The sequence below is a fragment of the Eleutherodactylus coqui genome, chromosome 8 (genome assembly GCF_035609145.1).
Source record: "Eleutherodactylus coqui strain aEleCoq1 chromosome 8, aEleCoq1.hap1, whole genome shotgun sequence".
Classification (NCBI taxonomy): domain Eukaryota; kingdom Metazoa; phylum Chordata; class Amphibia; order Anura; family Eleutherodactylidae; genus Eleutherodactylus; species Eleutherodactylus coqui.
In genome coordinates this window covers 164,898,693-164,926,643 of record NC_089844.1, presented here as the reverse complement: position 1 = coordinate 164,926,643, position 27,951 = coordinate 164,898,693, and the positions used below count along the sequence as shown (strand labels likewise).

General features: G+C 46.9%; 2 protein-coding genes across 7 annotated transcripts in view; one reads left to right on the top strand and one right to left on the bottom strand.

Annotated features, from left to right (window-relative positions):
• Positions 1–317: 317 nt before the first annotated feature.
• LOC136577102 (carcinoembryonic antigen-related cell adhesion molecule 5-like) lies at positions 318–15,287 on the top strand. 3 transcript variants are annotated; one of them, XM_066576827.1, is made up of 7 exons: positions 318–434; positions 760–1,089; positions 2,339–2,383; positions 3,085–3,435; positions 6,871–7,194; positions 11,551–11,889; positions 13,290–15,287. In XM_066576827.1, the coding sequence occupies exons 1-7, from the start codon at positions 386–388 to the stop codon at positions 13,448–13,450; spliced, it is 1,599 nt and encodes a 532-aa protein (XP_066432924.1). In that variant the 5' UTR covers positions 318–385; the 3' UTR covers positions 13,451–15,287. The 3 variants fall into 3 exon arrangements, with proteins under 3 accessions (XP_066432924.1, XP_066432925.1, XP_066432926.1); XM_066576828.1 differs by lacking the exon at positions 6,871–7,194; XM_066576829.1 differs by lacking the exon at positions 11,551–11,889.
• Positions 15,288–18,021: 2,734 nt separating this feature from the next.
• Positions 18,022–27,951, bottom strand: part of LOC136577101 (uncharacterized) — a 33,562-nt gene continuing 23,632 nt past the window's right edge. For all 4 annotated transcript variants that reach the window (XM_066576822.1, XM_066576823.1, XM_066576824.1 and 1 more), the window contains 2 exons: positions 26,153–26,254; positions 18,022–18,546 (listed from right to left, as the gene is read on the bottom strand). In XM_066576822.1, the coding sequence (XP_066432919.1) occupies positions 18,497–18,546; positions 26,153–26,254 (152 nt within the window). In that variant the 3' untranslated portion in view covers positions 18,022–18,496. The remainder of the gene's footprint in view (positions 18,547–26,152; positions 26,255–27,951) is intronic.

Here is a 27,951-nt window from a genome sequence, read left to right as displayed (position 1 = left end):
GGGGCATTTAAATGCCGCTGTGAGAATTGCAGCTATTGCAGGCGTGTGTCAAAGACATCCAGTACCCGCCATGTATAGAGCGGGATCGGCTCACAATCCGCAAACCCATACAAACCCCAAGGCAGGAGGTCGTACATGGACACCCAAAAGCATCAAGGGGTTAAAGAAATTAACTTTTTTTTAAGAGGCTACCTCCTTACAGAAGTACGAATGAAACATGTCAATTTCATCTCTACTACATGTGTCTGTTAGGGAAAAGTCACAGCTTTTATCTGCGTGTAGTCTCTGGTGTCAGCGTTAGATAAGGTCTGAGAAGAAATATCACAGGGAGCAGGGGCAGCGGGCCGGCTCTTCACAGCCGGCATCTGTACGCGGCTGACCATCGATGACCATGAGCTGCGCGGTCCCTATACCGAGGCTTCTGTTATGTGCCGGTAAGTGACAGAATATTCATATATCACACATACACAGACGGATATGGCGTGTAGCATGTACAGTATGTACGTATACGAATATATATATATATAGATATAGTTGTGATGGGCAGATCCACCAATCGTTGGCCATAACACTAAAGCATGTGCCTGATATCGTGTAGACTCCTCTCTGTAGCCCATCGAGGCCCGGGCTCCACAAGACCTTTGATGTATCCTGAGGTTAATGTATATTTTAGATGCGTTCTAACAATCACAAAAAGTTGCAAAAGTATACACACCCTTTCAGAAAAATAGCCTAAATTCCTTGTGTCCTCTTTTTCAGCCTTTCTCACCTCCGCAGACGCCGCTGGGATCTCTTCCCTCCTTCCCCATCATATCCTCATGAATACCTCCATAATTGTAGATAACCCGCCGATGAAGATGGACCATCTGTCCGTGCGCTGGGTACACAAAGGGCGCACCCTGGTGGAATATAAAGATGGCAATCTGACATTTTACAGCCCTTTCGCCGTGATGTCATTGGAGCAGCTCAAGCAGGGAAACATTTCTTTGGTTTTGACAAATCTTACCCTGAACGACGCTGGAAATTATACGTGCCTGGTCCAGTATATTGGCGTGGAGCAGACCGCCGCCTATCACCTCATTATAGAACGTAAAGATGTCTACCTCAGCTTCATTATGACGGCCATGTTGCTTGTCCCCCCAGATGTCTGGGTATTAGATATAACTAAGAAACTACTGCTAATAGCGTGCTTGCTCTGGGGTTGCCATAGATACTTCAACGTGGACTTCCTGTCATGTGACCTCAACTTTAATGTCATAACTCACATAGTAGGAAGTCTACTCACTGATGTGTTAGTGAGGTTGCCATGGTTATCGCAGCATACGTTATATTAAAAATCTATACAGTGAAATTTAAAGCGACCCTCCTGTTTGGGGGAAAAATTCTGCCCCAGGATCAGAGGAGGAGGAAGAATATGTTCTTCTCCGCCATCCTCCAATCCACTGGTTTCGGGTCTCATTTTCAGCTAAGAAGGCCGACACCATCTTCAGACTACCTAATCCCCACGGCGCATTTGTAGTGTTAGACTACCACTGCCCTACACCTGTTCTCTAACTGGCCAGAGCTGGTCACATGATTAGCAATGGCCAATCAGAGAGCAGTGCACATTGTGAAATGGATAGTGAGAAAACTGCTGTGTTCACATTGAGCTTCCAAAAATGGGGCCTAGAACTAAAAGATCAGAGGGGTAGCATGGAAGAACAACTGCAGATAATATACCCCTGCCCTCTCCTGTCCTGGGACAAACTTTTGGTCCAACCAGAGGGTTACTTTAGTAAAAGTACAGAGCCCCTTTATATTTTTTACTGAGTTAACCCTTGAACTGGTCTCTATAGGTAAGCACAACTGGACTCACTGTTAACCCTTGAACTGGTCTCTATGGGTAAGCACAACTGGACTTACTCCATACTCCTTCCCAAGTAGCAATAAGTAGTCCAGAAGATGTGACTCCGTGGACCACAGTAAGAGCCATTTAGCATGGTGTGTTATGTGATCCCTTTCTAGGTGCACGCTTTGTCCAGTGGGTAGGGTCATTTAGCCAGGGATTGTGTCATGTGACCACTTCAGGGATTCTTCCTGCTCTTAATAAGTCCAGAGGGTGGGGACATTTAGCAGGGGTGTGTCATGTGACAATTTTAGAGACTCCTCCTGTTATTAAGGAGTCCAGTGGGTGGAGTTTACATTTTCTGACCTCCTTTATTAGCAATTCAGGGAAACATTTCGTTGTATCCTCTACCTTCTGCTCAGCTTGGATACAGAATATGTATAGATTCTAGGTTGCTTTCCTACATCTCAGTTCAGACTGATAATCACTATATTCTTGGTTGTTTTTTCTCAGGCAACAGGATCCGCCTCTTGAACTTGACTCCTCCTCCACAGAAAGGTGATAAGACCTGGATAATGGCTAGGTGGGCTGGATCTACATGTTGAAGGCGCTTTTTAAAGTGGTCCTCCAGAGTTAAGTAAAGCCCTCTTACGCAGAGGACCCCCACTGTCTATAAATAATGAAGTTTTGTGAAATAAAAAAAAATGGTGAAATTGTAAATTTTTTTCAAAAAATGTTAATTTTAGATCTGGACTTTAATGCCTACAACTTTTAGCATGCCTGGACAGCCCTTAGTTCAGAGTTATAGTTTGGCCACAGCTGAAAAGCCGCAGCAGGAGACCATGCAGTGTGGTGACACACATAGCAATTCCTAAAAAGTTCCAAAAATCCAAAAATGGTTTTAATTGGAGAGTGAAGGGCTTGATATCCGATGTAGCAGATGTTTATGTAGCTCCCTCCCCAGTGACTGTGGTTTTAAGATAAGGAGGTTGTTAGCTCCTATAAGCACTTACATCATCTATATTCCGTCAGTCTTTTTGGATTATTTGAGCTCCCAGGCGCTATGGCCATGGTCAAGTTTTTTTTCTTTTTTGGCCTGATCTTTTTTAGTGGTATGTCACATTGTATTGTGCCAGATGCAGCAGAGCTGATTCAGTCATTTGGCTCAGCTCAAGGCCCAACTTATAGTCTGTGCTTTTTTTGTTTTTGACTTTTGTATGACTTTATTCGATCTGACCAGTTCCCTTTCTGTCCTCTAGGTGTTTCCTTGGTCAAATCAACAAAAAAGGGTCCCTCGCTAGATGTCGAAGGGGAGAAGTCGGTTACTGCTCGGCTCGGGAATAATGTTACTCTACCATGCCGTTTTAAGATGGATCGCACCATTGAACAATCAATGCTGAACGTCCATTGGTTAAAGGACGGGGTGACCACGTATTTCTCTAACAAGTCATGCTGTAACATCCCGGGTTATGGGATTTCAGAAGAAGATCTCCAGAATGGCTTGGCCCCCCTACAACTGGTTGATGTCCAAGAGGAGGACGCCGGGATGTATACATGCACCATAAAGTACGAGGCGGTGGAGAGAAGCTGGAACACCAGATTTCAGTTAGGTAGGAGACAAGGCAAAAGTTTGGCTATTAACTTTTGAGAAGCTGAGCTAAATGAGAAGATTCTATATCCGCCATTAGGGGAAGTTCACTGCATATACTTTACTGCTGTGAGTGTGAATGTATAAATCTGTATGTTGTGAGCTCCCTCTAGTGGTGGCTCCATAAATCTCTGTACAGTGAGCTCCCCCGAGGCTGGACTCACACGACCGTATGGTAAAACGCTGCGTAAAATATTTCCTTCTATTGTTTTAGCGATGTTGCATAAAATTCTGCACACGTAATAGCTTATGAAAGTTTTCGTACGCACCCTTAGGCCACTCTCACACATGCGACGATTAGAGTGGCGCCGCGCTTATCACGATGCACTGTCCCATTGATTTTAATGGAGCCTCGCAGACCTGCGCTCAAACACTGCGTTTCTAACGCTGTGAGTTTCAAGTTTTTTTTTTTGTGTGTTCCCTAGTGGTGGCTGTATACTTCTGTATGTAATGAGTCTCCCCTAGTGGTGGCTGTATACTTCTGTATGTAGTAAGCCTCCCCTAGTGGTGGCTGTATACTTCTGTATGTAGTGAGCCTCCCCTAGTGGTGGCTGTATACTTCTGTATGTAGTAAGCCTCCCCTAGTGGTGGCTGTATACTTCTGTATGTAGTGATTCTCCCCTAGTGGTGGCTGTATACTTCTGTATGTAATGAGCCTCCCCTAGTGGTGGCTGTATACTTCTGTATGTAGTAAGCCTCCCCTAGTGGTGGCTGTATACTTCTGTATGTAGTGAGCCTCCCCTAGTGGTGGCTGTATACTTCTGTATGTAGTGAGCCTCCCCTAGTGGTGGCTGTATACTTCTGTATGTAGTGAGCCTCCCCTAGTGGTGGCTGTATACTTCTGTATGTAGTAAGCCTCCCCTAGTGGTGGCTGTATACTTCTGTATGTAGTGAGCCTCCCCTAGTGGTGGCTGTATACTTCTGTATGTAGTGAGCCTCCCCTAGTGGTGGCTGTATACTTCTGTATGTAGTGAGCCTCCCCTAGTGGTGGCTGTATACTTCTGTATATAGCGAGCCTCCCCTAGTAGTGGCTGTATACTTCTGTATGTAGCAAGCCTCCCCTAGTGGTGGCTGTATACTTCTGTATGTAGTGAGCCTCCCCTAGTGGTGGCTGTATACTTCTGTATGTAGTGAGCCTCTCCTAGTGATGGCTGTATACTTCTGTATGTAGTAAGCCTCCCCTAGTGATGGCTGTATACTTCTGTATGTAGTGAGCCTCCCCTAGTGGTGGCTGTATACTTCTGTATGTAGTGAGCCTCCCCTAGTGGTGGCTGTATACTTCTGTATGTAGTGAGCCTCCCCTAGTGGTGGCTGTATACTTCTGTATGTAGTCAGCCTCCCCTAGTGGTGGCTGTATACTTCTATATGTAGTGAGCCTCCCCTAGTGATGGCTGTATACTTCTGTATGTAGTGAGCCTCCCCTAGTGGTGGCTGTATACTTCTGTATGTAGTGAGCCTCCCCTAGTGGTGGCTGTATACTTCTGTATGTAGTGACCCCCCTACTAGTGGTGGCTGTATACTTCTGTATGTAGTGAGCCTCCCCTAGTGGTGGCTGTATACTTCTGTATGTAGTGAGCCTCCCCTAGTGGTGGCTGTATACTTCTGTATGTAGTGAGCCTCCCCTAGTGGTGGCTGTATACTTCTGTATGTAGTGAGCCTCCCCAAGTGGTGGCTGTATACTTCTGTATGTAGTGAGCCTCCCCTAGTGGTGGCTGTATACTTCTGTATGTAGTGAGCCTCCCCTAGTGGTGGCTGTATACTTCTGTATGTAGTGAGCCTCCCCTAGTGATGGCTGTATACTTCTGTATATAGCGAGCCTCCCCTAGTAGTGGCTGTATACTTCTGTATGTAGTGAGCTACCTCCAATTGTGGCTATTCAGTAAGCTCCCCGCAGTGGTGGCCCTATACTTCTGTATGTAGTGATTCTCCCCTAGTGGTGGCTGTATACTTCTGTATGTAGTGAGCCTCCCCTTGTGGTGGCTGTATACTTCTGTATGTAGTGAGCCTCCCCTTGTGGTGGCTGTATACTTCTGTACATAGTGAGCCTCCCCTAGTGGTGGCTGTATACTTCTGTATGTAGTCAGCCTCCCCTAGTGGTGGCTGTATACTTCTGTATGTAGTGAGCCTCCCCTAGTGGTGGCTGTATACTTCTGTATGTAGTGAGCCTCCCCTAGTGGTGGCTGTATACTTCTGTATGTAGTCAGCCTCCCCTAGTGGTGGCTGTATACTTCTGTATGTAGTGAGCCTCCCCAGTGGTGGCTGTATACTTCTGTATGTAGTGAGCCTCCCCTAGTGGTGGCTGTATACTTCTGTATGTAGTAAGCCTCCCCTAGTGATGACTGTATACGTCTGTATGTAGTGAGCCTCCCCTAGTGGTGGCTGTATACTTCTGTATGTAGTGAGCCTCCCCTAGTGGTGGCTGTATACTTCTGTATGTAGTGAGCCTCCCCTAGTGGTGGCTGTATACTTCTGTATGTAGTGAGCCTCCCCTAGTGGTGGCTGTATACTTCTGTATGTAGTGATTCTCCCCTAGTGGTGGCTGTATACTTCTGTATGTAGTGAGCCTCCCCTTGTGGTGGCTGTATACTTCTGTATGTAGTGAGCCTCCCCTTGTGGTGGCTGTATACTTCTGTACATAGTGAGCCTCCCCTAGTGGTGGCTGTATACTTCTGTATGTAGTCAGCCTCCCCTAGTGGTGGCTGTATACTTCTGTATGTAGTGAGCCTCCCCTAGTGGTGGCTGTATACTTCTGTATGTAGTGAGCCTCCCCTAGTGGTGGCTGTATACTTCTGTATGTAGTCAGCCTCCCCTAGTGGTGGCTGTATACTTCTGTATGTAGTCAGCCTCCCCTAGTGGTGGCTGTATACTTCTGTATGTAGTGAGCCTCCCCTAGTGGTGGCTGTATACTTCTGTATGTAGTGAGCCTCCCCTAGTGGTGGCTGTATACTTCTGTATGTAGTGAGCCTCCCCTAGTGGTGGCTGTATACTTCTGTACGTAGTGCGCCCCCCCCCCTTCCCTAGTGGTGGCTATATAATATATATAATTATAAGTAACTTGAAGCTTTTGGGTCCCAATGTAAAACCTGTACCAGGGCCTCCAACTGTAATGCTTTATTCATAGTACTGGGCTCTCTATATGGAGAAGAGAGGCCGTATGGGCCCCCTAAGGCTCCAGGGCCCGGGTGCAACCGCATCCCCTATAGTTACGCCCCTGCTTATGCAGCTCTACGTCTATGTAGGGGATTACACATTGCATTCTGTCTGATGCAGCAAATCTGACTTAGTCATTTGGCTCTGCTCACGGCCTAATTTATAAATCTGCGCTTTTTTGGTTTTGACTCCTGTATGACTCTACCTTTCTGTCCTCTACTTGTCTCCTCGGTCAAATCAACCCAAGAGCGTACTTCACTTCATGTCAATGGGACTGAGTCGGTTACTGCTCGGCCCGGGGATAACGTTACTCTACCATGCTGTTTTGAGATGGATCCCGGCTTTGAACTATCAGAGCTGACCGTCCATTGGTTAAAGGACGAGGTGACCAAGCATTTCTCCAACAAGACTTGCTGCAACATCTCGAGTTATAAGATTTCAGAAGAAGATCTCCAGGAAGGTTCGGCTCCCCTACTACTGATTAATGTCCAAGAGAAGGACGCCGGGATGTATACATGTAACATAAAGTACAAGGCGATGGAGGGAAGCTGGATCACCACATTACATATAGGTAGGACACAAGGTAAAAGTTTGGAAAATATTAACTTCTGAGCTAAATGAGAGAATTCTTTGTCCACCATTCACTGCATATGGGAATAGTATAAACCCCAAGGCTGAGAACGTGAATGTATAAATCTGTATGTTGTGAGCTCCCTCTAGTGGTGGCTCCATAAATCTCTGTACAGTGAGCTCCCCGAGGCTGGACTCACACGACCGTATGGTAAAACGCTGCGTAAAATCTTTCCTTCTATTGTTTTAGCGATGTTGCATAAAACTCTGCACACGTAATAGCTTATGAAAGTTTTCGTACGCATGCTAAGGCCACTCTCACACATGCCGCGATTAGAGTGGCGCCGCACTTATCGCGGTGCACTGTCCCATTGATGCCTCGCAGATCTGCGCTCGAACACTGCATGTCTAACGCTGTGAATTTTTGTGCGTTGTCGCGTTTTTAACGCACCTCATCACCCATCTCAATGAGCGATTGTGTTAAGAGGCGCCGTGAAACACTATACACTGCCTTAAACAAAACCCAGCTGAAAATTGCGGTAAAAATGACGCAATTGTCTAAAGTGCTGTTGTGTAAAGACGTGTGAGAGTGGCCTTAGAAAACTATAGGGCTTTATCGCGTGTAATATGCAGTGAGATAGAACATGATGCGCTCTTTTTTACGCATGTATTATACGCAATAAATGCAAGTGTGAAGGGATAATGAAAAGCAATGCCCCTTCATTAACTCCGTCCACCGCGTATTATGTGCACGTAATCCACATTTACATTATGGTCGTATGAGCCTGGCCTAAATGTAGCTGTATACTTCTGTATGTAGTGAGCCTCCTCTAATTGTGGCTATTCAGTGAGCTCACCGCAGGGGTGGCCCTATACTTCTGTATATAGCGAGCCTCCCCTAGTGGTGGCTGTATACTTCTGTATATAGCGAGCCTCCCCTAGTGGTGGCTGTATACTTCTGTATGTAGTGAGCCTCCCCTAGTGGTGGTTGTATACTTCTGTATATAGCGAGCCTCCCCTAGTGGTGGCTGTATACTTCTGTATGTAGTGAGCTTCCTCTAATGGTGGCTATTCAGTGAGCTCCCCTAGTGGTGGCTGTATAGTTCTGTATGTAGTGAGCCTCCCCTAGTGATGGCTGTATAGTTCTGTATGTAGTGAGCCTCCCCTAGTGGTGGCCCTATACTTCTGTATGTAGTGAGCCTCTCCTAGTGATGGCTGTATACTTCTGTATATAGCGAGCCTCCCCTAGTAGTGGCTGTATACTTCTGTATGTAGTGAGCCTCCCCTAGTAGTGGCTGTATACTTCTGTATGTAGTGAGCCTCCCCTAGTGGTGGCTGTATACTTCTGTATGTAGTGAGCCTCCCCTAGTGGTGGCTGTATACTTCTGTATGTAGTGAGCCTCCCCTAGTGGTGGCTGTATACTTCTGTATGTAGTGAGCCTCCCCTAGTGGTGGCTGTATACTTCTGTATATAGCGAGCCTCCCCTAGTAGTGGCTGTATACTTCTGTATGTAGTGAGCCTCCCCTAGTAGTGGCTGTATACTTCTGTATGTAGTGAGCCTCCCCTAGTGGTGGCCTTATACTTCTGTATGTAGTGAGCCTCTCCTAGTGATGGCTGTATACTTCTGTATATAGCGAGCCTCCCCTAGTAGTGGCTGTATTCTTCAGTATGTAGTGATTCTTCACTAGTGGTGGCTGTATACTTCTGTATGTAGTGAGCTTCCTCTAATTGTGGCTATTCAGTGAGCTCCCCACAGTGGTGGCCCTATACTTCTGTATATAGTGATTCTCCCCTAGTGGTGGCTGTATATTTCTGTATGTAGTGAGCCTCCCCAGGTGATGGCTGTATACTTCTGTATGTAGTGAGCCTCCCCTAGTGGTGGCTGTTTACTTCTGTATGTAGTGAGCCTCCCCTAGTGGTGGCTGTATACTTCTGTATGTAGTGAGCCTCCCCTAGTGGTGGCTGTATACTTCTGTATGTAGTGAGCCTCCCCTAGTGGTGGCTGTATACTTCTGTATGTAGTGAGCCTTCCCTAGTGATGGCTGTATACTTCTGTATGTAGTGAGCCTCCCCTAGTGGTGGCTGTATACTTCTGTATGTAGTGAGCCTCCCCTAGTGGTGGCTGTATACTTCTGTATGTAGTGAGCCTCCCCTAGTGGTGGCCCTATACTTCTGTATATAGTGATTCTCCCCTAGTGGTGGCTGTATACTTCTGTATATAGCGAGCCTCCCCTAGTGGTAGCTGTATACTTCTGTATGTAGTGAGCCTCCCCTAGTGGTGGCTGTATACTTCTGTATGTAGTGAGCCTCCCCTAGTGATGGCTGTATACTTCTGTATGTAGTGAGCCTCCCCTAGTGGTGGCTGTATACTTCTGTATGTAGTGAGCCTCCCCTAGTGATGGCTGTATACTTCTGTATATAGCGAGCCTCCCCTAGTAGTGGCTGTATTCTTCTGTATGTAGTGAGCCTCCCCTAGTAGTGGCTGTATACTTCTGTATGTAGTGAGCCTCCCCTAGTGGTGGCTGTATACTTCTGTATGTAGTGAGCCTCCCCTAGTGGTGGCTGTATACTTCTGTATATAGTGATTCTCCCCTAGTGGTGGCTGTATATTTCTGTATGTAGTGAGCCTCCCCAGGTGATGGCTGTATACTTCTGTATGTAGTGAGCCTCCCCTAGTGGTGGCTGTATAGTTCTGTATGTAGTGAGCCTCCCCTAGTGATGGCTGTATACTTCTGTATGTAGTGAGCCTCCCCTAGTGGTGGCTGTATACTTCTGTATGTAGTGAGCCTTCCCTAGTGATGGCTGTATACTTCTGTATGTAGTGAGCCTCCCCTAGTGGTGGCTGTATACTTCTGTATGTAGTGAACCTCCCCTAGTAGTGGCTGTATACTGCTGTATGTAGTGAGCCTCCCCTAGTGGTGGCCCTATACTTCTGTATATAGTGATTCTCCCCTAGTGGTGGCTGTATACTTCTGTATATAGCGAGCCTCCCCTAGTGGTAGCTGTATACTTCTGTATGTAGTGAGCCTCCCCTAGTGGTGGCTGTATACTTCTGTATGTAGTGAGCCTCCCCTAGTGATGGCTGTATACTTCTGTATGTAGTGAGCCTCCCCTAGTGGTGGCTGTATACTTCTGTATGTAGTGAGCCTCCCCTAGTGATGGCTGTATACTTCTGTATGTAGTGAGCCCCCTACTAGTGGTGGCTGTATACTTCTGTATGTAGTGAGCCTCCCCTAGTGATGGCTGTATACTTCTGTATATAGCGAGCCTCCCCTAGTAGTGGCTGTATTTTTCTGTATGTAGTGAGGCTCCCCTAGTAGTGGCTGTATACTTCTGTATGTAGTGAGCCTCCCCTAGTGGTGGCTGTATACTTCTGTATGTAGTGAGCCTCCCCTAGTGGTGGCTGTATTCTTCTGTATGTAGTGAGGCTCCCCTAGTAGTGGCTGTATACTTCTGTATGTAGTGAGCTTCCTCCAATTGTGGCTATTCAGTAAGCTCCCCGCAGTGGTGGCCCTATACTTCTGTATGTAGTGATTCTCCCCTAGTGGTGGCTGTATATTTCTGTATGTAGTGAGCCTCCCCAGGTGATGGCTGTATACTTCTGTATGTAGTGAGCCTCCCCTAGTGGTGGCTGTATACTACTGTATGTAGTGAGCCTCCCCTAGTGGTAGCTGTATACTTCTGTATGTAGTGACCCCCCTACTAGTGGTGGCTGTATACTTCTGTATATAGTGAGCCTCACCTAGTGGTGGCTGTATACTTCTGTATGTAGTGAGCCTCCCCTAGTGGTGGCTGTATACTTCTGTATGTAGTGAGCCTCCCCTAGTGGTGGCTGTATACTTCTGTATATAGTGAGCCTCCCCTAGTGGTAGTTGTATACTTCTGTATGTAGTGAGCCTCACCTAGTGGTGGCTGTATACTTCTGTATGTAGTGAGCCTCCCCTAGTGGTGGCTGTATACTTCTGTACGTAGTGCGCCCCCCCCCCCCCCCCTAGTGGTGGCTATATAATATATATAATTATAAGTAACTTGAAGCTTCTGGGCCCCAATGTAAAACCTGTACCAGGGCCTCCAACTGTAATGCTTTATTCATAGTACTGGGCTCCCTATATAGAGAAGAGAGGCCGTATGGGCCCCCCAAGGCTCCAGGGCCCGGGTGCAACCGCATCCCCTATAGTTACGCCCCTGCTTATGCAACTCTATGTCTATGTAGGGGATTACACATTGCATTCTGTCTGATGCAGCAAATCTGATTTAGTCATTTGGCTCTGCTCACGGCCTAATTTATAAATCTGCGCTTTTTTGGTTTTGACTCCTGTATGACTTGACCTTTCTGTCCTCTACTTGTCTCCTCAGTCAAATCAACCCAAGAGCCTACTTCACTTCATGTCAAAGGGTATGAGTCGGTTACTGCTCGGCCCGGGGATAACGTTACTCTACCATGCCGTTTTGAGATGGATCCCGGCTTTGAACTATCAGAGCTGACCGTCCATTGGTTAAAGGACGAGGTGACCAAGCATTTCTCCAACAAGACTTGCTGCAACATCTCGAGTTATAAGATTTCAGAAGAAGCTCTCCAGGAAGGTTCGGCTCCCCTACCACTGATTAATGTCCAAGAGAAGGACGCCGGGATATACAGATGCTCCATAAAGTACAAGGCGATGGAGGAAAGCTGGATCACCACATTACATATAGGTAGGAGACAAGGCAAAAGTTTGGAGAATATTAACTTCTGAGCTAAATGAGAGAATTCTTTGTCCACCATTCACTGCATATGGGAATCGTATAAACCCCAAGCAGTAAGCGGCCCTAGTGGTGATTGTATAAATCTGTATAATAAGGTGACCAGATTTTTCCAAGGTCAAAGCAGGACAAAGGGGTGTGGTCAGGGGCGGAGCCTATAGCAATGTATGATTTTACCTCCGTCACTATAAAAAGTACAGGGCCGTTTCAAAAAAGACAGAGAGCTAATTCCGCAGCATTTCTCTGTCTTCGTCTTCCGAGCACCGCTGCTCCTCTTCTCAGCGCTGCTGAACTAAGGAGAGGTCAGGGGAGGAAGATCTCGGATGTACACACTCCTGTCAGTGTATGATTACCAGTCAAGAAGTTGCAGCACCCTAGCTGGTAATCACTTTAAGGGTGACCAGATGTTCCGAAAACAGGACAAAAGCAGGACAAATGGCTGTCTCGCTGGAGTCTCGGGGAAAAGCGGGCACAGGGTCCCAAAGTGGGACTGTCCCGCCTAAATTGGGACGTCTGATCACCTTATGTATAAAATTAATTCCCCGTAGTGTTGGATGTATATATGGACTGCGTTCCCCCTAGTGCAAGTTGTATATATCGATATGCACTGCACTCTCCCTAGTGGGGGCAGACAGAATGGTATCATGTAACTCTACATCTATGTAGTGAATTTAGAGCTCTAATGTAGGTAGATGGCATACAATTAAAGGGATATACCAGGCATTTAACCTATTAGTACTGATAACATATCCCCAGGATAGGTCATCAGTAGTTGATTGACGGGGGTCTATTGCCCTAGACCCCTGACAATCGCCTCACGCCTCTGCAACGTGCAGATGTTGTTGCCTCCCTCTACATTGGGGTCTGAGCCGGGAGTGCTATAGCAGTGGTGGCGAACCTATGGCACGCGTGCCAGAGGGCGCACTCAGAGCCCTCTCTGCTGGCACATGCACCATTTGTTACCAGTACTGCTAAAATACTAATAGAATAGGGTGACCAGACGTCTCGATAAAGCAGGACAGTCCTGCTTTGGGACATCAGGTCACTATGAAGGTAATTACCAGCCAGGGCATTAATGGCTAAACAATGAACCGAGTGTGGTAGGTGGAGCTTCCAACAACAAGGGTGGAGCTGAGACGGAAGCGGTGGTAGTCATGATGGTGGTCATCATACTACCACTATCTTCATTGAGAAGGTGAGATACTTTCATATCTGTATGCCAATGGTTTCATTAAAGATGAGAGCCGACCACAGAGACCCAGTGCGTACGTCATCTTTAAAGAGGCCACTGCCCATCAGCCCCGCCACTCAGCTACAATCATCCTCTTATTGGTGACTATCTCTTTATGCAGGTCCTTCGACTACTACTGGTCAACCTACCAGCACCTCAACAGGGACGATGCCACCACCAGTTGTCCCACAGTACAGAACACTGAAACTCGGCCTGATCTTGGGAGCGCTGGCTGTCACCGGGCTCGTGGCCGCATTCGTCTATATTTGCTTCAAAGGTTGAAACCTTATTAAGAAGCTTCATCGTGAAGGTGAAAAGTGGTCAATGTCCCCCACTGGTCATATAATGTCCGAGATGTCGGTCTTCAGTCTCTAAGACAATCGTCATTATCATCTTGTACAGAATTAGAAAACCAGGGCTTCTTCTAGAAACGGCGCCTCAGCTGTCCAGTGTTTGGTATGGCAGCTCAGCTCCATTGAAGTAAAATGGGATTGAGCTGCATTACCACACACAACCTAAAGACGAGGGGGCACTAGTATGGTTTTCGAATTCTCTACAATCCACATTAATCTCTACAGGCGGAAAATCAGAGGACATGAGACAATAGACCAGTGGTTGACGGGAGCGGCCATGTTGCTGATTTGCGCCATTATTCAGTGACCGCTGTTCTTGCTTCTGTTTTTACACTTGTTTTCGCATTTTGAATTCTATCTACACATAAAACATATATTATTACTGACATTTAGAATGAACTAAGTTGGCTAAGGCTGCTTTCACACCGGCGTTGGAGCTCAGCCAGGGGTTTCCATTCTGTCAGGTATCTGACAGGAAAATAACATTGCAGACTGCGCCATTCTCTCGCCCCCAAAAACGGACACCTGCCAGAATGGATGCGAATGGAAGCCTTTATGTTTGCTTACCTTATTTAGATATATTTCAGTTTCTCACCTCTAAAACGGAGCAGAGAGACCGAAACCCTGAGCCGACCCGAAGGTCTCATTCACACGAACGTTATAGTGCGTCTAAGTTAGCCACGCAATAAAATTACGGCCATTAGCACCAATGGTTTCTTATGGAATCATTCAGATGAAGCATTATTAGCCACGTAAAAAAAAAAGAACCGGACCTAAAATTATAGCACATAACGGAAATCTTGTGCTGTGGAAATATACAGGTCTTGCCCTATCTTTGGACCGAAAAACGCTAAGGCCTCATGTCCACGGGGAAAATCCATGGAGAATCCGTAGCGGGTTCCTCCTGCCCCGCGGACATGAGGGCTGAAAATAAGAATTTCTCACCTCTCTGGACGCTCCGGATCTTCCCTTCTTTGCGACCTGATCTTTTCTCCGTCGCGGCTGGATCTTCTTTCTTCGGGCCGGCGGATGTGCTCGGCACATTGCTACGTGCCGCGCGCATGCGCCGGGCACATCCCACGGGCCGAAGAAAGAAGATCCGGCTGCGAAGAAGGGAAGACCCATACCATCCGGAGCAGGTGAGTTTAATTCAGGTACGGGTCTCCCGTGGATCCGGACGGCTTCCATAGGTTTCAATAGAAGCCTAAGGGAGACCCACATGAAAATGGAGCATGTCCGTATTTTTTTCTGCACGCGGATCCGCGTCTGCAGGGAAAAATGACGTCCGCAGGTATTTAACTACCTGCGGGTGTCTAATGCATCCCTATGGGGCGCGGATCCGCGTTCAGGAAAAACGCTCCGGATTTTAATTCTTAATTTGCCCGTGGACATGAAGCCTTAGGCCTCATGTCCACGGGCAAAAGATTATTTAAAATCCGCAGCGGATCACCCGCATGCGGATCCGCACCCCATAGGGATGCATTGACCACCCGCGGGTGGATAAATACCCGCGGATGGTCAATAAAAGTGATTTAAAAAAAAATGGAGGATGAAAAAATCCGGACTTGCTCCATTTTCGTGCGGGTCTCCCGCAGGGGCGGCTCCCGCAGGCTTCTATTGAAGCCTATGGAAGCCGTCCGATGCCGCGGGAGACCAAAATCAGAATATACTCACCTGCTCCGGATCTTCCCTTCTTCGTGGCTTCATCTTCTCTCCGTCGCGGCCGGATCTTTTTTCTTCGGGCCGGGGCATGCACGCGGCACGCAACCGACGTGCCATGCACATCCGCCGGGCCGAAGAAAGAAGATCCGGCCGCAACGGAAAGAAGATGAAGCAGCGAAGAAGGGAAGATCCGGAGCATGCGGAGAGGTGAATAATTGCTATTTTCATCCCTCATGTCCGCGGGGCAGGAGGGACCCGCTGCGGACTCTCCATGGAGAATCCGTAGCGGGCCTGACTTTCCCCGTGGACATGAGGCCTAAAGCTTCCATGGACTCCTATGGCAGCTGCAAAAAAAGCAGGAGGGGGAGGGAGTTTAGCCGCACCCAACACCGGAATTGATGACAGCCGCCTCTATTTAAGTCATTAGGAGGATTTCTGCCGACCGAGGGAATTCTGATCAGCAGCGCGTTTTTTCGGCAATACTTCACACCCCTCCGTGCGAATGGATGAAAAAACCGTAATGAAGCTCAGGACTCGTTTGTGGAAAATCGTCCATTCATGCAATTTTCGGCAGAGATGGTCACGATTTTATTGGCTGGCTAACTTTGATGCGATATTAACGCTCATCTGAAAAAGGCCTAACGCCAATTTCACACAGGTGAGGGCGATAACAGGCTGTGAAAATCAGCCCAGCATCGTGCTCCGGAACGTGCGAATTTCCTACGGATGCGAGGCGTTTTTGTGTCAAAAACAATGGGTCATGCACTGCGATGTGGGGGAACCCCCCCCCCCCAAGTAAATGATCCAATTCCAAAGAATGGGGTTGACATTTGCGCGATATTTGTGTGTCTTGCAACGCACAAATCTTGCGTGATTTTCTCAGCTGCGTGAAAGCGGTCTAAGGCCACCCTCACACACGTGCTTTTTACGGCGATTGCTGCGGCATTTCGAGCGCTGTGGAAATTGCGGTACAGCGCTCCCATTGATTTCAATGGGGCCCCTCAAACCTACGTTCTAATGCCATGATTTTCAAGCGCTGTCTGCTCTATTTTGCCGCGTCTTCGCTCTTTTTAACGCACCTCATCACCCATCACAATGATTGGGGATGAGTTAAAAACCGCTGTCGAATGCAGTAACCTGCGTCCGACAGCGGCGGTAAAATTGCGGCGTTTTGCCGATGTTTGTAGGTGTAAAAGCAGCCTTACTCTGTGCCGCGTTACAATCCTCTTAAAGGGACAGTGTCCAGTTTTATGAAAAAGAGTTTAATCCATATTTAATGGATCTGCAACTTTCTAAAATACTTTGTGTGTCAATTATTCAGTTTTCAATGCTTGTTGTCAGTGAATGAAAACTATACGTTTTTTTAAAAGGGATTCCGTCATCAGGCTCATGCTGCCCAAAGCACAAGCCGAGCTCGGAGTCATGGGGCGGGCCGCAGCGGCCTCTCCCCACCTACTGCATGAAGGCTGACAGCTCTCTCCCTATGCACAAACAGGGAGTGGAACGGTCACTGTGTATGCAGCAGGCAAGGAAAGGCCATAGCAGCCCGCCCCCGTGACTGAAGTCTGCGTGAGTTGGGAATCAGCGGGCTGTGAGGACACGCCCCCTTTACCTAGCCCAGCCCACTTTTAGTACAGTGCCTGAGGCTGGCGTAAAAGGATCAGAAGGGAAGTGTAACAAAACTTACAACTTTTACACTCCAGAAATCTGGTATACATGATTTAATAAATACACCCCAGTGTCTATAAGAAAGTTACCGAACTCTGCACTGTGTGATGATTAAAAGGGTTTCCAGGGAAGTATTACTGATGGCGTATCCTCAGGATAGGTCATCAATAGTTGACTGGCGGTGGTTTGCCGCTCAGAACCTTGGCCGATCAGCTGATCAGCTCCACTACATACAGGGTTGGGACGGAAGCTGATGCTCCGACCTCCATGTAGTGGCCGGCACTGGTAACTGCGGTTGAGTCCCCAGCCTGAGGATACGTCATCTATGGTATTTCCCGAGAAAACTCCGTTAACCTTTTTACACATAAAGCAGGAACCCCGTTTCTTCTGCATCCATAGAGGAAATTCATGTTTTGGGTAGAGACCCCCACTTTTATTCCATCACTGTAAGAGGAGGCGGGGCTGACAACCTTACATTCACTTTCATAAGAAGGGGGGTGGTTGTCATCACTACACGATGGAGGAATAACGTGTGAATGTCATGATTGTCTGATTACAATGCAAAATGGCGGCACAGGAGCAGAGGTGATATTCCTTTCACTGAAGTTTTCCTTTAAAGGGGGTGTCCAGTTGCCAGACAAAACCCCTCAATAGGGCTGGCTGTAGCAATACCATGTTTCCCCAAAAATAAGCCCTACCCAGATTTTTCGCCATTTTCGGGGAGGCTTGAAATATAAGCCCTACCCCAAAAATAAGCCCTACATAGCCTACATAAAAAAGGAATACATTACCTAGCAGGCACGGTCCGGGTCTTTCCCGCTGCTCTGGGTAGCTCAGCTGCGCTTCTTGCACTCCTCAGCTGCTGACAGAAGATCACTTCCTGGTTGTGACATTCATAAATCCCGCCTCCAGGAAGCGATGGCTCTGATTAGTTCAGTGAGTGCTACTCAGCCAATCAGTGCAGCGCTCACTGAAGCAACGTGATGACTGTAATTGGTTCTTCGATCAGTGCTCAACCAATCAATGCAGCAGTCAAAGAACCAGTCACAGACGTTGTGTTGGTTCAGCAAGCGCTGCATTGATTGGCTTAGAAGCGCTCACTGAGCCAATCAGAGCCATTGTTTAGTGGAGGTGGGATTTATGAATGCCAAAACCAGGAAGTGATCTTCTGTCTGCGGTTGAGGAGTGCAAGAAGCGTGGAGGAGCTACAGAGAACAATGGGAGGGACCCGGGCAGCTAGGTAAGTAAAATAAAACATTCCCCGAAAATAAGACCTAGTGCCTCTATTGGAGCAAAAATTAATATAACACGGTATAAGAAACAGAGCACCATGTCTTCTCCTGTCATCAGCATGGGTGCCATGATGCTAGGATTCAGGAACGCAACAATGCCGCCTCTGATTGGCTTCCGATGACGTTAGCTGTCACAACAGATGGCAGGACCACAGCGGGGCTGCAGAGCTGGATTCTGGCAGAGGGGTAAATATAGTTCTGTTAGTTATTTTACTATAGTCAATGGTATTAAAGGGATACTGGTTGGTAACAGGACATCCCCTTTAAGGTTCCCCTATAGGAGGAGACTGAGCTGCTCCTGCCATGTAATCCTCCAGAATCCAGACATGGTTGTTCATCTTCAGAGCCGGCGCTCACACAGGAGGAGGGGATGACATATTCACATAATCAAAATCCGACCCAACTGCAACACAAGACACCAGGAAAGAGTTAATATACGTAAATACATACATAAAAGGTCTACAGACCCCTGGGAAATGACGGGTTTGTGTCATGCTAAAAAAATACGACAAAGATGAATCATTTCAGATTTATTTCTGTGGTGACCGGAAGTTGTGACGACGGAGATTTAGGCTGGGTTCACATGGGGCGGATTTACCGTGGAAATTGCGTCCAGAATTTTGCCACGGCAAATCTGCCTACGGCCGCTAATCCCGGGGTTAGCCAGCCGTGTGGACGAGATTTCTCAGAGTTGCCGGCGGCAGCATGCTTGTTTTTTTACTTCTTCCGCTGTGGCCGCGCTCTCCTCTATAGGAGCGCCGGCCGCAGCGGAAGAGCAAGCGGCCAGGCTGCTTCAAAACCCGCGGCTAAGTGCTGCGGGTTTTGAAGCAGCGCTTCTCCTGGCGGAAATCTCGCGGTTTTTCGCTGCGGCCAAACCGTGAGATTTCCGTCGGGAATCCGGCATGTGAGAACCCGGGCTTAGGGTGTGATGTTAAATTAGTAATAAAGCTCTATTCAATGTATTAGCATTGCTACAATGTAGTGAGTAACTGGAGGATCATCAAGACCAAAACCCCGGAGCTAGAGTGTATACATAGCGACTGCATTCTCTAGCCCAGAGCTCTATGCTCCTGGGAGGACCCAGAGTTCATATATACATCCGCCCGGCTCAGTTGTTGTTAGTAGCAAGTAGTTATTGGTGCAGTGGTGAAGGAGGGGTGCAGTCGGAAGAGAAAGAAGAAAGCGAAAACATTAAGGAAACTGAAGGATAAAGACAAGACAGAAACAGCTTATTGCCTTACTGCTCCTTCACATGAGCGTATGCGCATTTGTTGCACCTAACCACTTTTTTCGCCCGCAAGTCATGTTCACTTGTGCCCCGCAAAGAAGGCGCACCGCTTGAAATGGCTAATTAGTTCCAGATGTGTTATTTTCTTAGTGGAATCACACAGCATATCACGCATCTACTTGTGCACCCCCCATTGACTTCTCTGGGGAGCTTTGGTCCGCAAAAAATAGATCATGCTGCACTTTTTTTTGCGTGGCCGAAATGTGCAGAAAAAATATGAACCCGCTGAGATCCATAGGTTCTATTCTCTGTGAAGGAGAATCTGAGGGAAAGGTGTCAGGTACATAAGTGTTTTATAGGAATATTGATAACTGCAGCGGTATCTCCAGTCACCAAAACCTCTGGATGCTGATGTAAAGAAAAGCGACTGTATTTGGATGTTACCTTGTTTTTGCCTTAAAACTTCTAATAAACATAAATTCTACTGTTTGCACCGTTATCATTAATCTCTCTTGCTGCACCAGAGCCGAATCCAGAGCCCGACTCTGCGTTAAAGACTGCTGCGGAAAATGTTTTCCCTTTTAGGGCTGAATCCCTTATGTATCCAGACTTTGAAGTGTACCAATTGACAGAGCTCTACTAGCATTTTTAGTTCTCCTCGCTCTATGGGGAAATTTGAGGAAGAACCCCTAGGCACCTCGACTAGTGCCCTTAGGCCTACGCCACTTTAGAACATTCAAGAGGGTACCCAGACCCAAGCTCGTCCTACTAATACAGAAAGACAGAGAGCTCGTGTTGGTGCAAATAAATAGCGCTAATGACATGAAGCGAGTTGTAAAAGGAGGAAGTAAAATGACTCTTGGCCCCGTTAGATAACTGAGCCAAGTTAAAGTCCTTTTAGACGAGCCAACTATCATTTTAAGGAGTCAGTGACATCATCGTTAGCTGTGATTGGATTGAGCGCCAGCCAATAACAGCCGGCGCTCAATAACCCAATCACAACCATTCAGTGATGTCATCCACTGAATGGCTGTGAATGATCAAGCGCCAGCTGTGATTGGCTGGCGCTCGATCCAATCACAGTGCTTACCTACACAGCGCTGACAGCGGGGGAATTCAAAGCTGAGCAGGAAGATGACGGCGGGGAGAATTCTCAACCAACTTGCCGCACCGCTGGGGAGACCATCGCATTGGGGACACAGACGCCGGCTGGGAGGCGAGTATTGCGGGTTTTTTGTTGTTGTTTTTTTTTTACCTCACTCGAGTATAAGCGGAGGGGGGCTTTTTCAGCATTAAAAAATGTACTGAAAAACTAGGCTTATACTCGAGTATATACGGTATGTTATAGACAATTAATGGATTCAAAGAGACATTAATAGGAATATAATGTTATATAGTAAGTTTCTATAATGTGCTATATCAATTGACGGGCACTAATATGAGTCACATGGTTATGTTTACTATGGAACGCACGTATGCCACGCCAGGGGGAGTGATGAGGTAGCAAGGGTTGCATCGGGAACCGGGAAGCATCAATTCACCATGTTTTTCCACATGTCAGTTAAGGATGATTACTTTTAATTTTATTTTATATATAAAGCAAATAAGAATTGGCTGTTTGTATGCTTGACAAAGATGTTCTGTATACGACGAAACGCGTTTCATTATAATTGACGAGTTCATTACATTGTCATGGAAGGAGCTTTGGAGTCTATCCCGGAGAGCGCAGAGCAGTTACTTCTATCTTGATTATCTGGATTTTGGGTCCTCTTCGGAGGACACAGTTATTCAGCAGCTCCCCTGGCAACAGGGTAAAGGGCCGACAAGAAGTTTCTGCATAGATTATTACATACATTCCTGGATGTGGAGGTGCTAGTGGAGTATCCTGGAGGAACTCTGCTAGTTACCCGGTGAGTCCCTTTTGATTCATTTTCATTATTAGTAGAGATGAGCGAACGTGCTCGGCCCCGCCCCTTTTTCGCCCGAATACCGCGATTTTCGAGTACTTCCGTACTCGGGCGAAAAAATTCGGGGGGCACCGTGGTGGCGCGGGGGGTTGCAGCGGGGAGTGGGGGGGAGAGGGAGAGAGAGAGGGCTCCCCCCTGTTCCCCGCTGCTACCCCCCGCACCGCCGCGCCTCTCCCCGCCCCCCGGCGCCCCCCGAATCTTTACGCGCGAGTACTGAAGTACTCAAAAATGACGGTACTCGGGTGCGTAAGTACTCATTACGTGTACGTTTGCTCATCTCTAATTATTAGGTTCTCTACATAGAGGTGCGCTGTCCTGATTTATATTATCCAAAGAAACATGTATTTGTTGAACTGAGAGATGACCTTAGGATATACTTAGGATATCCTATATTTACAGCCTGGTGGTCTGTGTCCCCTAAATTGTACCCAGGGACGAAGCCAAGAAGCATTAACCCTTTCCAATCCACTGTCTGACATCTTCCTACATTTTGATTGAAACTTGTACAGCTCCAATGTCAGAAGACGTCCGACAGGGTATTCTTACCATCTATTGCCAGCCACTTTACTGTCAGAGCCTCTCTGGCTCACACACACACTGGCTTTAGCCAGCAAATGGCACTGTTGTATAACAGCAAAAAGAGAAGGCCTTTTAGGAAACCCTGAATCCAAAATTGCATTGGAAAGGGTTAAAATTATTGTCTGTCTACCTCAGAAAAAGGCATCTTGCCTTCTCTATTTGAACTTTTCTTTTCCAAAAGTTTGTATTTTGCATCACTATTGTACTTCGGGGTCCTTTCTAACTTACATGCCAATAATTACCTAGAAATGTTATATAATAATGCTTTGATTAATAACTGCAACATTTATTATAGTGTCTATTAGCTAAAAGGCATCCTGAGCTCAATTTTTGTAGCAACTATTGCTGGTGAACCTGTATGTGTATAAGTCAATTTAAGCACAGGTACTATGTATTTGCTGGATCTTTAAGGCAGATCCAGATGGACAGATCATGGGGAGCATTTTTAAATGGGCCTCATAACTCACGTGAGACTCGGGGTTCTGCCCTGACTCACCCCTATTGACCAACTTTCACATTGCTTTGTAATCGGTCTACACCCTGTAGCTGGGAAATGTATAGACATGTATCACACCCTGCAGCTGGGAATTGTGATAATTATGGATGCCTACTGGCTTATTTGTATTTTTGGACATATGTGCCCTGGGAAAATTAAATTGACATGACCTGACTTTAAAACGTAATCAAAAACCAAGGACAGCTTGCTTAAAAAAGGGGAGAATTGTAGCGACCTGAATTTGTCCCGATGTAGATTTGGAGTGTAATGTTATTTTATTAATAAAGTTCTATTCAATTTATTACCGTTGCTAAAATGTAGTTGGTAACTGGAAAACCATCAAGCCCAAAACCCCAGAGCTAGAGTGTATATAATGACTGCAATCTCAGGCACTTGTCTAGCCACAGAGCTCTATGCTCCCGGGAGGACTCAGAGTCTCTAAATACATCCGCCCAGTTCTAGGGAGTTCAGTTGGTGTTAATAGCAAGTAGTTGAGACTGTAAGAAGTACAGAGTTCTGATGAAAGAGTGCAGTGGTGATGGAAAGGTGTAGGGAAAAGAATAACTAAAGGAATAAGAAAGTTGAAAGTAGAAGAGAGCTGGATAAAGAATAGCCAAAAACAGTTTATTCCCTAATTCTGAAAAAAGCGGAAAAAAGTGCCAGATACGACACATAAGTGTTTTATAGGAATATTTACAATAACAGCGGTATCTCCGGTCACCAAACTCTGGGTTCTGATATCAAGGAAAATTGGACTGTATTGGACTTCGTTCTGCTTGAAACTTCAAATAAATGTAAGTTCTACTGTTTTTCCCCTTAGCTCCTCCCACTAGGAACATCTGCACTACTGTACACTGCCCTCCTGTAACAAGGACTACAACTACCATCATTTTATTTGTCCGTCTTGCCCCCCTCCCCACAGCATGGACATATGAAGAATACGGGAGATGGTTGTCACATGCTCTACACAACCAGATACAACCGGATCTGCTCCAAGCCAACATTTGTACCATCTTTAAAGGACATTTTAAAATCAGGGCTACCATCCCACCTCAGTTGATGACCAAATCACCAGAGCCACCAGGATACCCAGGAATCAACTACTCTAATACATATAGACGGAAGGAAACAGATGTGTACCTCTAGTAGTGACCCACAATATACAGCTAGAGGTACTAAGGAAAACCGCAAAGATACTCCATCATACCCTACACAAGGATGACCATCTGAAAACCATATTCCCGGACCCTCCCCTTCTGTGTTACAGGCAACCTCCAAGTCGGAGGAACCTTATAACCAGGAGTGCATTGCCCTCTGACACACAAAAAGGAACCTATCCCTGTAATGTAAGGAGCTGTAAGACCTGCTCACATATACTGACTGTGGACAGGATACGGATCCCCAACACCCAGTAGGACTGTAAGATCCTGGGGATATTCACATGTTCCTCGTCCAATGTTGTGTACCTGATCCTGTGCAGTAAATGTCCTGTTGGGGGGCTTTATATCGGGGAAACAGGACAAAAACTGAAAGCGAGGATGAGATCTCATCACCCACGATTAAAGAGGGAAAGATGGAATTACCTGCGGCCGAGCACTTTTCTAGTCACGGACACAACATAGAATACATGAAAGACATAGTAACATAGATAGTATTTTAGGCTGAATGAAGACAATGTTCATCTAGTTCATCCTGTTTCAACTCCCCCCGTTGTTGGTCCAGAGGAAGGCAAAAAAAAAAAAGTCACCATATAAAAACGCAATTTCAAATCACAAAGCCATAGAAGAATTTGGGGGTACAAATTTATAACAACTTTTGACACTTTCAACAAAGGGTTAAATTTATCAAGATGATTCATGTGTGAATGGGAAGTATGAGAAATCTATAGCACAGATAACACTCTGGCCTGGTGACCCCCTAACACCAATTCAGAGAACATAAAACCTTCATATCTTTATCAGTGGACTATTGAAGTATTTATTTACTCCTCTACTCATCCTGTTGTGGCATTCTTTTAAGTGCAAATTAATCGCATCCACGTCTGTGCCTTGTCATAGGTGTGTGTGTATATATATATATATATACACATACACACACATCTTCAGACCTATTTCATTATGCCTGAGGAAGAACCCTGAGAGGTTCTAAAGCTCGCTGTAACATCATGTATTTTTGTTTAAGGTATCATATCTACAGGATTACTTGGTTTCTCTTGCTGGGAACAATCACATTCTACACAACAAGTACTTCCCAGGAACTCCTGTAGCTCCTTTAATGTTGCTGTTGGCCTCTTGGCCTCCCAGACCAATTTTATTCTGGTCTTTCCACCAATTTTTGAGGGATGTCCAGTTCTTGGTAATGTCACTGTTGTGCCACTTCTTGCTGATGGTCTTCACTGTGTCCCATTGTATATGTAAGACCTTGGACATGTTTGGCCCCCTTCTCCTGACTGACACCTTCCAACAATCAGACCCCTTCAGTTGGTCCATAAAGAGCTTCCAGCACAACAAAAAAAACGTCTTGAAAATCCTCGTATCAGAGCTGAACTTTATATGGAGTTTATGATAGAGTCCCTGTAATAACGGCAGCGGAGTGCTGGCTACTATTTATCATGAGCTTAAATGTGATTGGCTGATTCTGAACACAACCACCTCCCCGAGTATAAGAGGGTGTGAACATTTATGCAACCGCATTATTTAAGTTTTGTTATTTTTATTTTTCCACCCTAAGGCTGGGTTCTCACAGGGCGGATTCCCGCCGGAAATCCCGCGGTTTGGCAGCAGCAAAAACCGCGAGATTTCCGCCGGGAGAACCGCCGCGGAAAAACCCGCGGCGGCTTTGAAGCGGCCCGGCCGCTCGCTCTTCCTCTGCGGCCGGCGCTCCCATAGAGGAGAAATCTCGTCCACCTGGCTGGCTAACCCCAAGATTAGCGGCCGCAGGCGGATTTGCTGTGGCGGAATTTCCGCGGCAAATCCGCCCTGTGTGAACCCAGGCTAAAAGATTTCAGTTTGTTTTCCAATGGGATTATACAGATAACGGGTCACATGGGGGGGGGGGGGGGCGGGACATCTGAGAGGATTCATCTTTGTTGGGTTTTTTAACATGACAAAAACCTGGCATTATACAGGGGGTGTAGATTATATCCACTGTGTACATATGTTACAGTATCACATATTATAGAATTACATACAATTCAGGACAATATATCACACATAATGGGATATACACGGCTCAGCAGACAGTATCACACATGATAGGATTAGATACACCGCTCAGCAGACAGTATCACACATGATAGGATTAAATACAGCAGCTCAGCAGACAGTATCACACATGATAGGATTAGATACACGGCTCAGCAGGCAGTATTAGACATGATAGGATTAGATACACAGCTCAGCAGGCAGTATCACATGATAGGATTAGATACACGGCTCAGCAGACAGTATCACACAGGATAGGATTAGATACACGGCTCAGCAGACAGTATCACACAGGATAGGATTAGATACACGGCTCAGCAGGCAGTATCACATGATAGGATTAGATACACGGCTCAGCAGACAGTATCACACATGATAGACTTAGATACACAGCTCAGCAGACAGTACCACACGTGATAGGATTAGATACACGGCTCAGCATAGAGTATCACACATGATAGGATTAGATACAGCGGCTCAGCAGGCAGTATCACACATGATAGGCTTAGATACACAGCTCAGCAGGCAGTACTTACCAGGAGAGGATCCCACAGCCACATTCTCGTAGGAGTGGCAGAGACTGCCTGAATGTGAAGAGTATTTTCCAATGCTGTTAATGGCGGATCTTGGGGTCTTGTCTGTAAGAAGAGGAGAGTCGTGTGTTATGGCGTTCTGCGCTGCGGTACTATGGGAATACGGACCAGGTGATGCGATGGCAGACATTCGCTGTGCGGTCATTGTCCCTATCAGGATACACTCTGACTGTTCAGTATATATTGGGGTACTAGGCATTATAATTAGAGATGAGCGAACACCAAAATGTTCGGGTGTTCGTTATTCGGAACGAACTTCCCGTGATGCTCGAGGGTTCGTTTCGAACAACGAACCCCATTGAAGTCAATGGGCGACCAGAACATTTTTGTATTTCGCCGATGCTCGCTAAGGTTTTCATGTGTGAAAATCTGGGCAATTCAAGAAAGTGATGGGAACGACACAGCAACGGATAGGGCAGGCGAGGGGCTACGTGTTGGGCTGCATCTCAAGTTCACAGGTCCCACTATTAAGCCACAATACCGGCAAGAGTGGGCCCCCCCCCCCTCCCAACAACTTTTACTTCTGAAAAGCCCTCATTAGCATGGCATACCTTTGCTAAGCACCACACTACCTCCAACAAAGCACAATCACTGCCTGCATGACACTCCGCTGCCACTTCTCCTGGGTTACATGCTGCCCAACCGCCCCCCCTCCCCCCCACAGCGCACACCAAAGTGTCCCTGCGCAGCCTTCAGCTGCCCTCATGCCACACCACGCTCATGTCTATTTATAAGTGTGTCTGCCATGACGAGGGACCGCAGGCACAGACTGCAGAGGTTGGCACGGCTAGGCAGCGACCCTCTTTAAAAGTGGCGGAGCGATAGCCCACAATGCTGTACAGAAGCAATGAGAAATAGAATCCTGTGCCACCGCCATCAGGAGCTGCACACGTGGGCATAGCAATGGGGAACCTATGTGCCACACACTATTCATTCTGTCAAGGTGTCTGCATGCCCCAGTCAGACCGGGCTTTTTAATTCATAGACACAGGCAGGTACAACTCCCTATTGTGAAGTCCCTGTCGACCCACAGCATGGGTGGCTCCCTGGAACCCACCGGCGGTACACAGAAATATCCCATTGCATTGCCCAACACAGCTGAGGTAGTAATGTCGTGCTTAATGCAGGTGGGCTTCGGCCCACACTGCATGCCCCAGTCTGACTGGGGTTCTTTATAAGTGTACAGATGTAGTAAAAACTCCGTGTGCACCTACAGCATGGGTGGCTCCCTGGAACCCACCGGCGGTACACAGAAATATCCCATTGCATTGCCCAACACAGCTGAGGTAGTAATGTTGTGCTTAATGCAGGTGGGTTTCGGCCCACACTGCATGCCCCAGTCAGACTGGGTTTCTTTATAAGTGGAAACAGATGCATTTATAATTCCCTGTGGACCCACAGCATGGGTGGGTGCCAGGAAGCCACCGGCGGTACATAGAAATATCCCATTGCATTGCCCAACACAGCTGAGGTAGTAATGTCGCGCTTAATGCAGGTGGGCTTCGGCCCACACTGCATGCCCCAGTCAGACTGGGGTTCTTTACAAGTGGACACATGTAGGTTAAACTCCGTGTGCACCTACAGCATGGGTGGCTCCCTGGAACCCACCGGCGGTACACAGAAATATCCCATTGCATTGCCCAACACAGCTGAGGTAGTAATGTTGTGCTTAACCCTTTCCAATCCAATTTGTATATGGTTTTCCTAGGGGGCTTACTCTTTTTCTGCCGTTATACAACGGC

Bases quoted from the DNA above. Each gene is read 5' to 3' on its own strand.
- LOC136577102 (XM_066576827.1), top strand. From the start codon at position 386: ATGACCATGAGCTGCGCGGTCCCTATACCGAGGCTTCTGTTATGTGCC. The intron at 1,090-2,338 runs GTAAAGATGTCT...GTTTTTTCTCAG, and splicing joins CTATCACCTCATTATAGAAC to GCAACAGGATCCGCCTCTTG. The intron at 7,195-11,550 runs GTAGGACACAAG...TTGTCTCCTCAG, and splicing joins GATCACCACATTACATATAG to TCAAATCAACCCAAGAGCCT.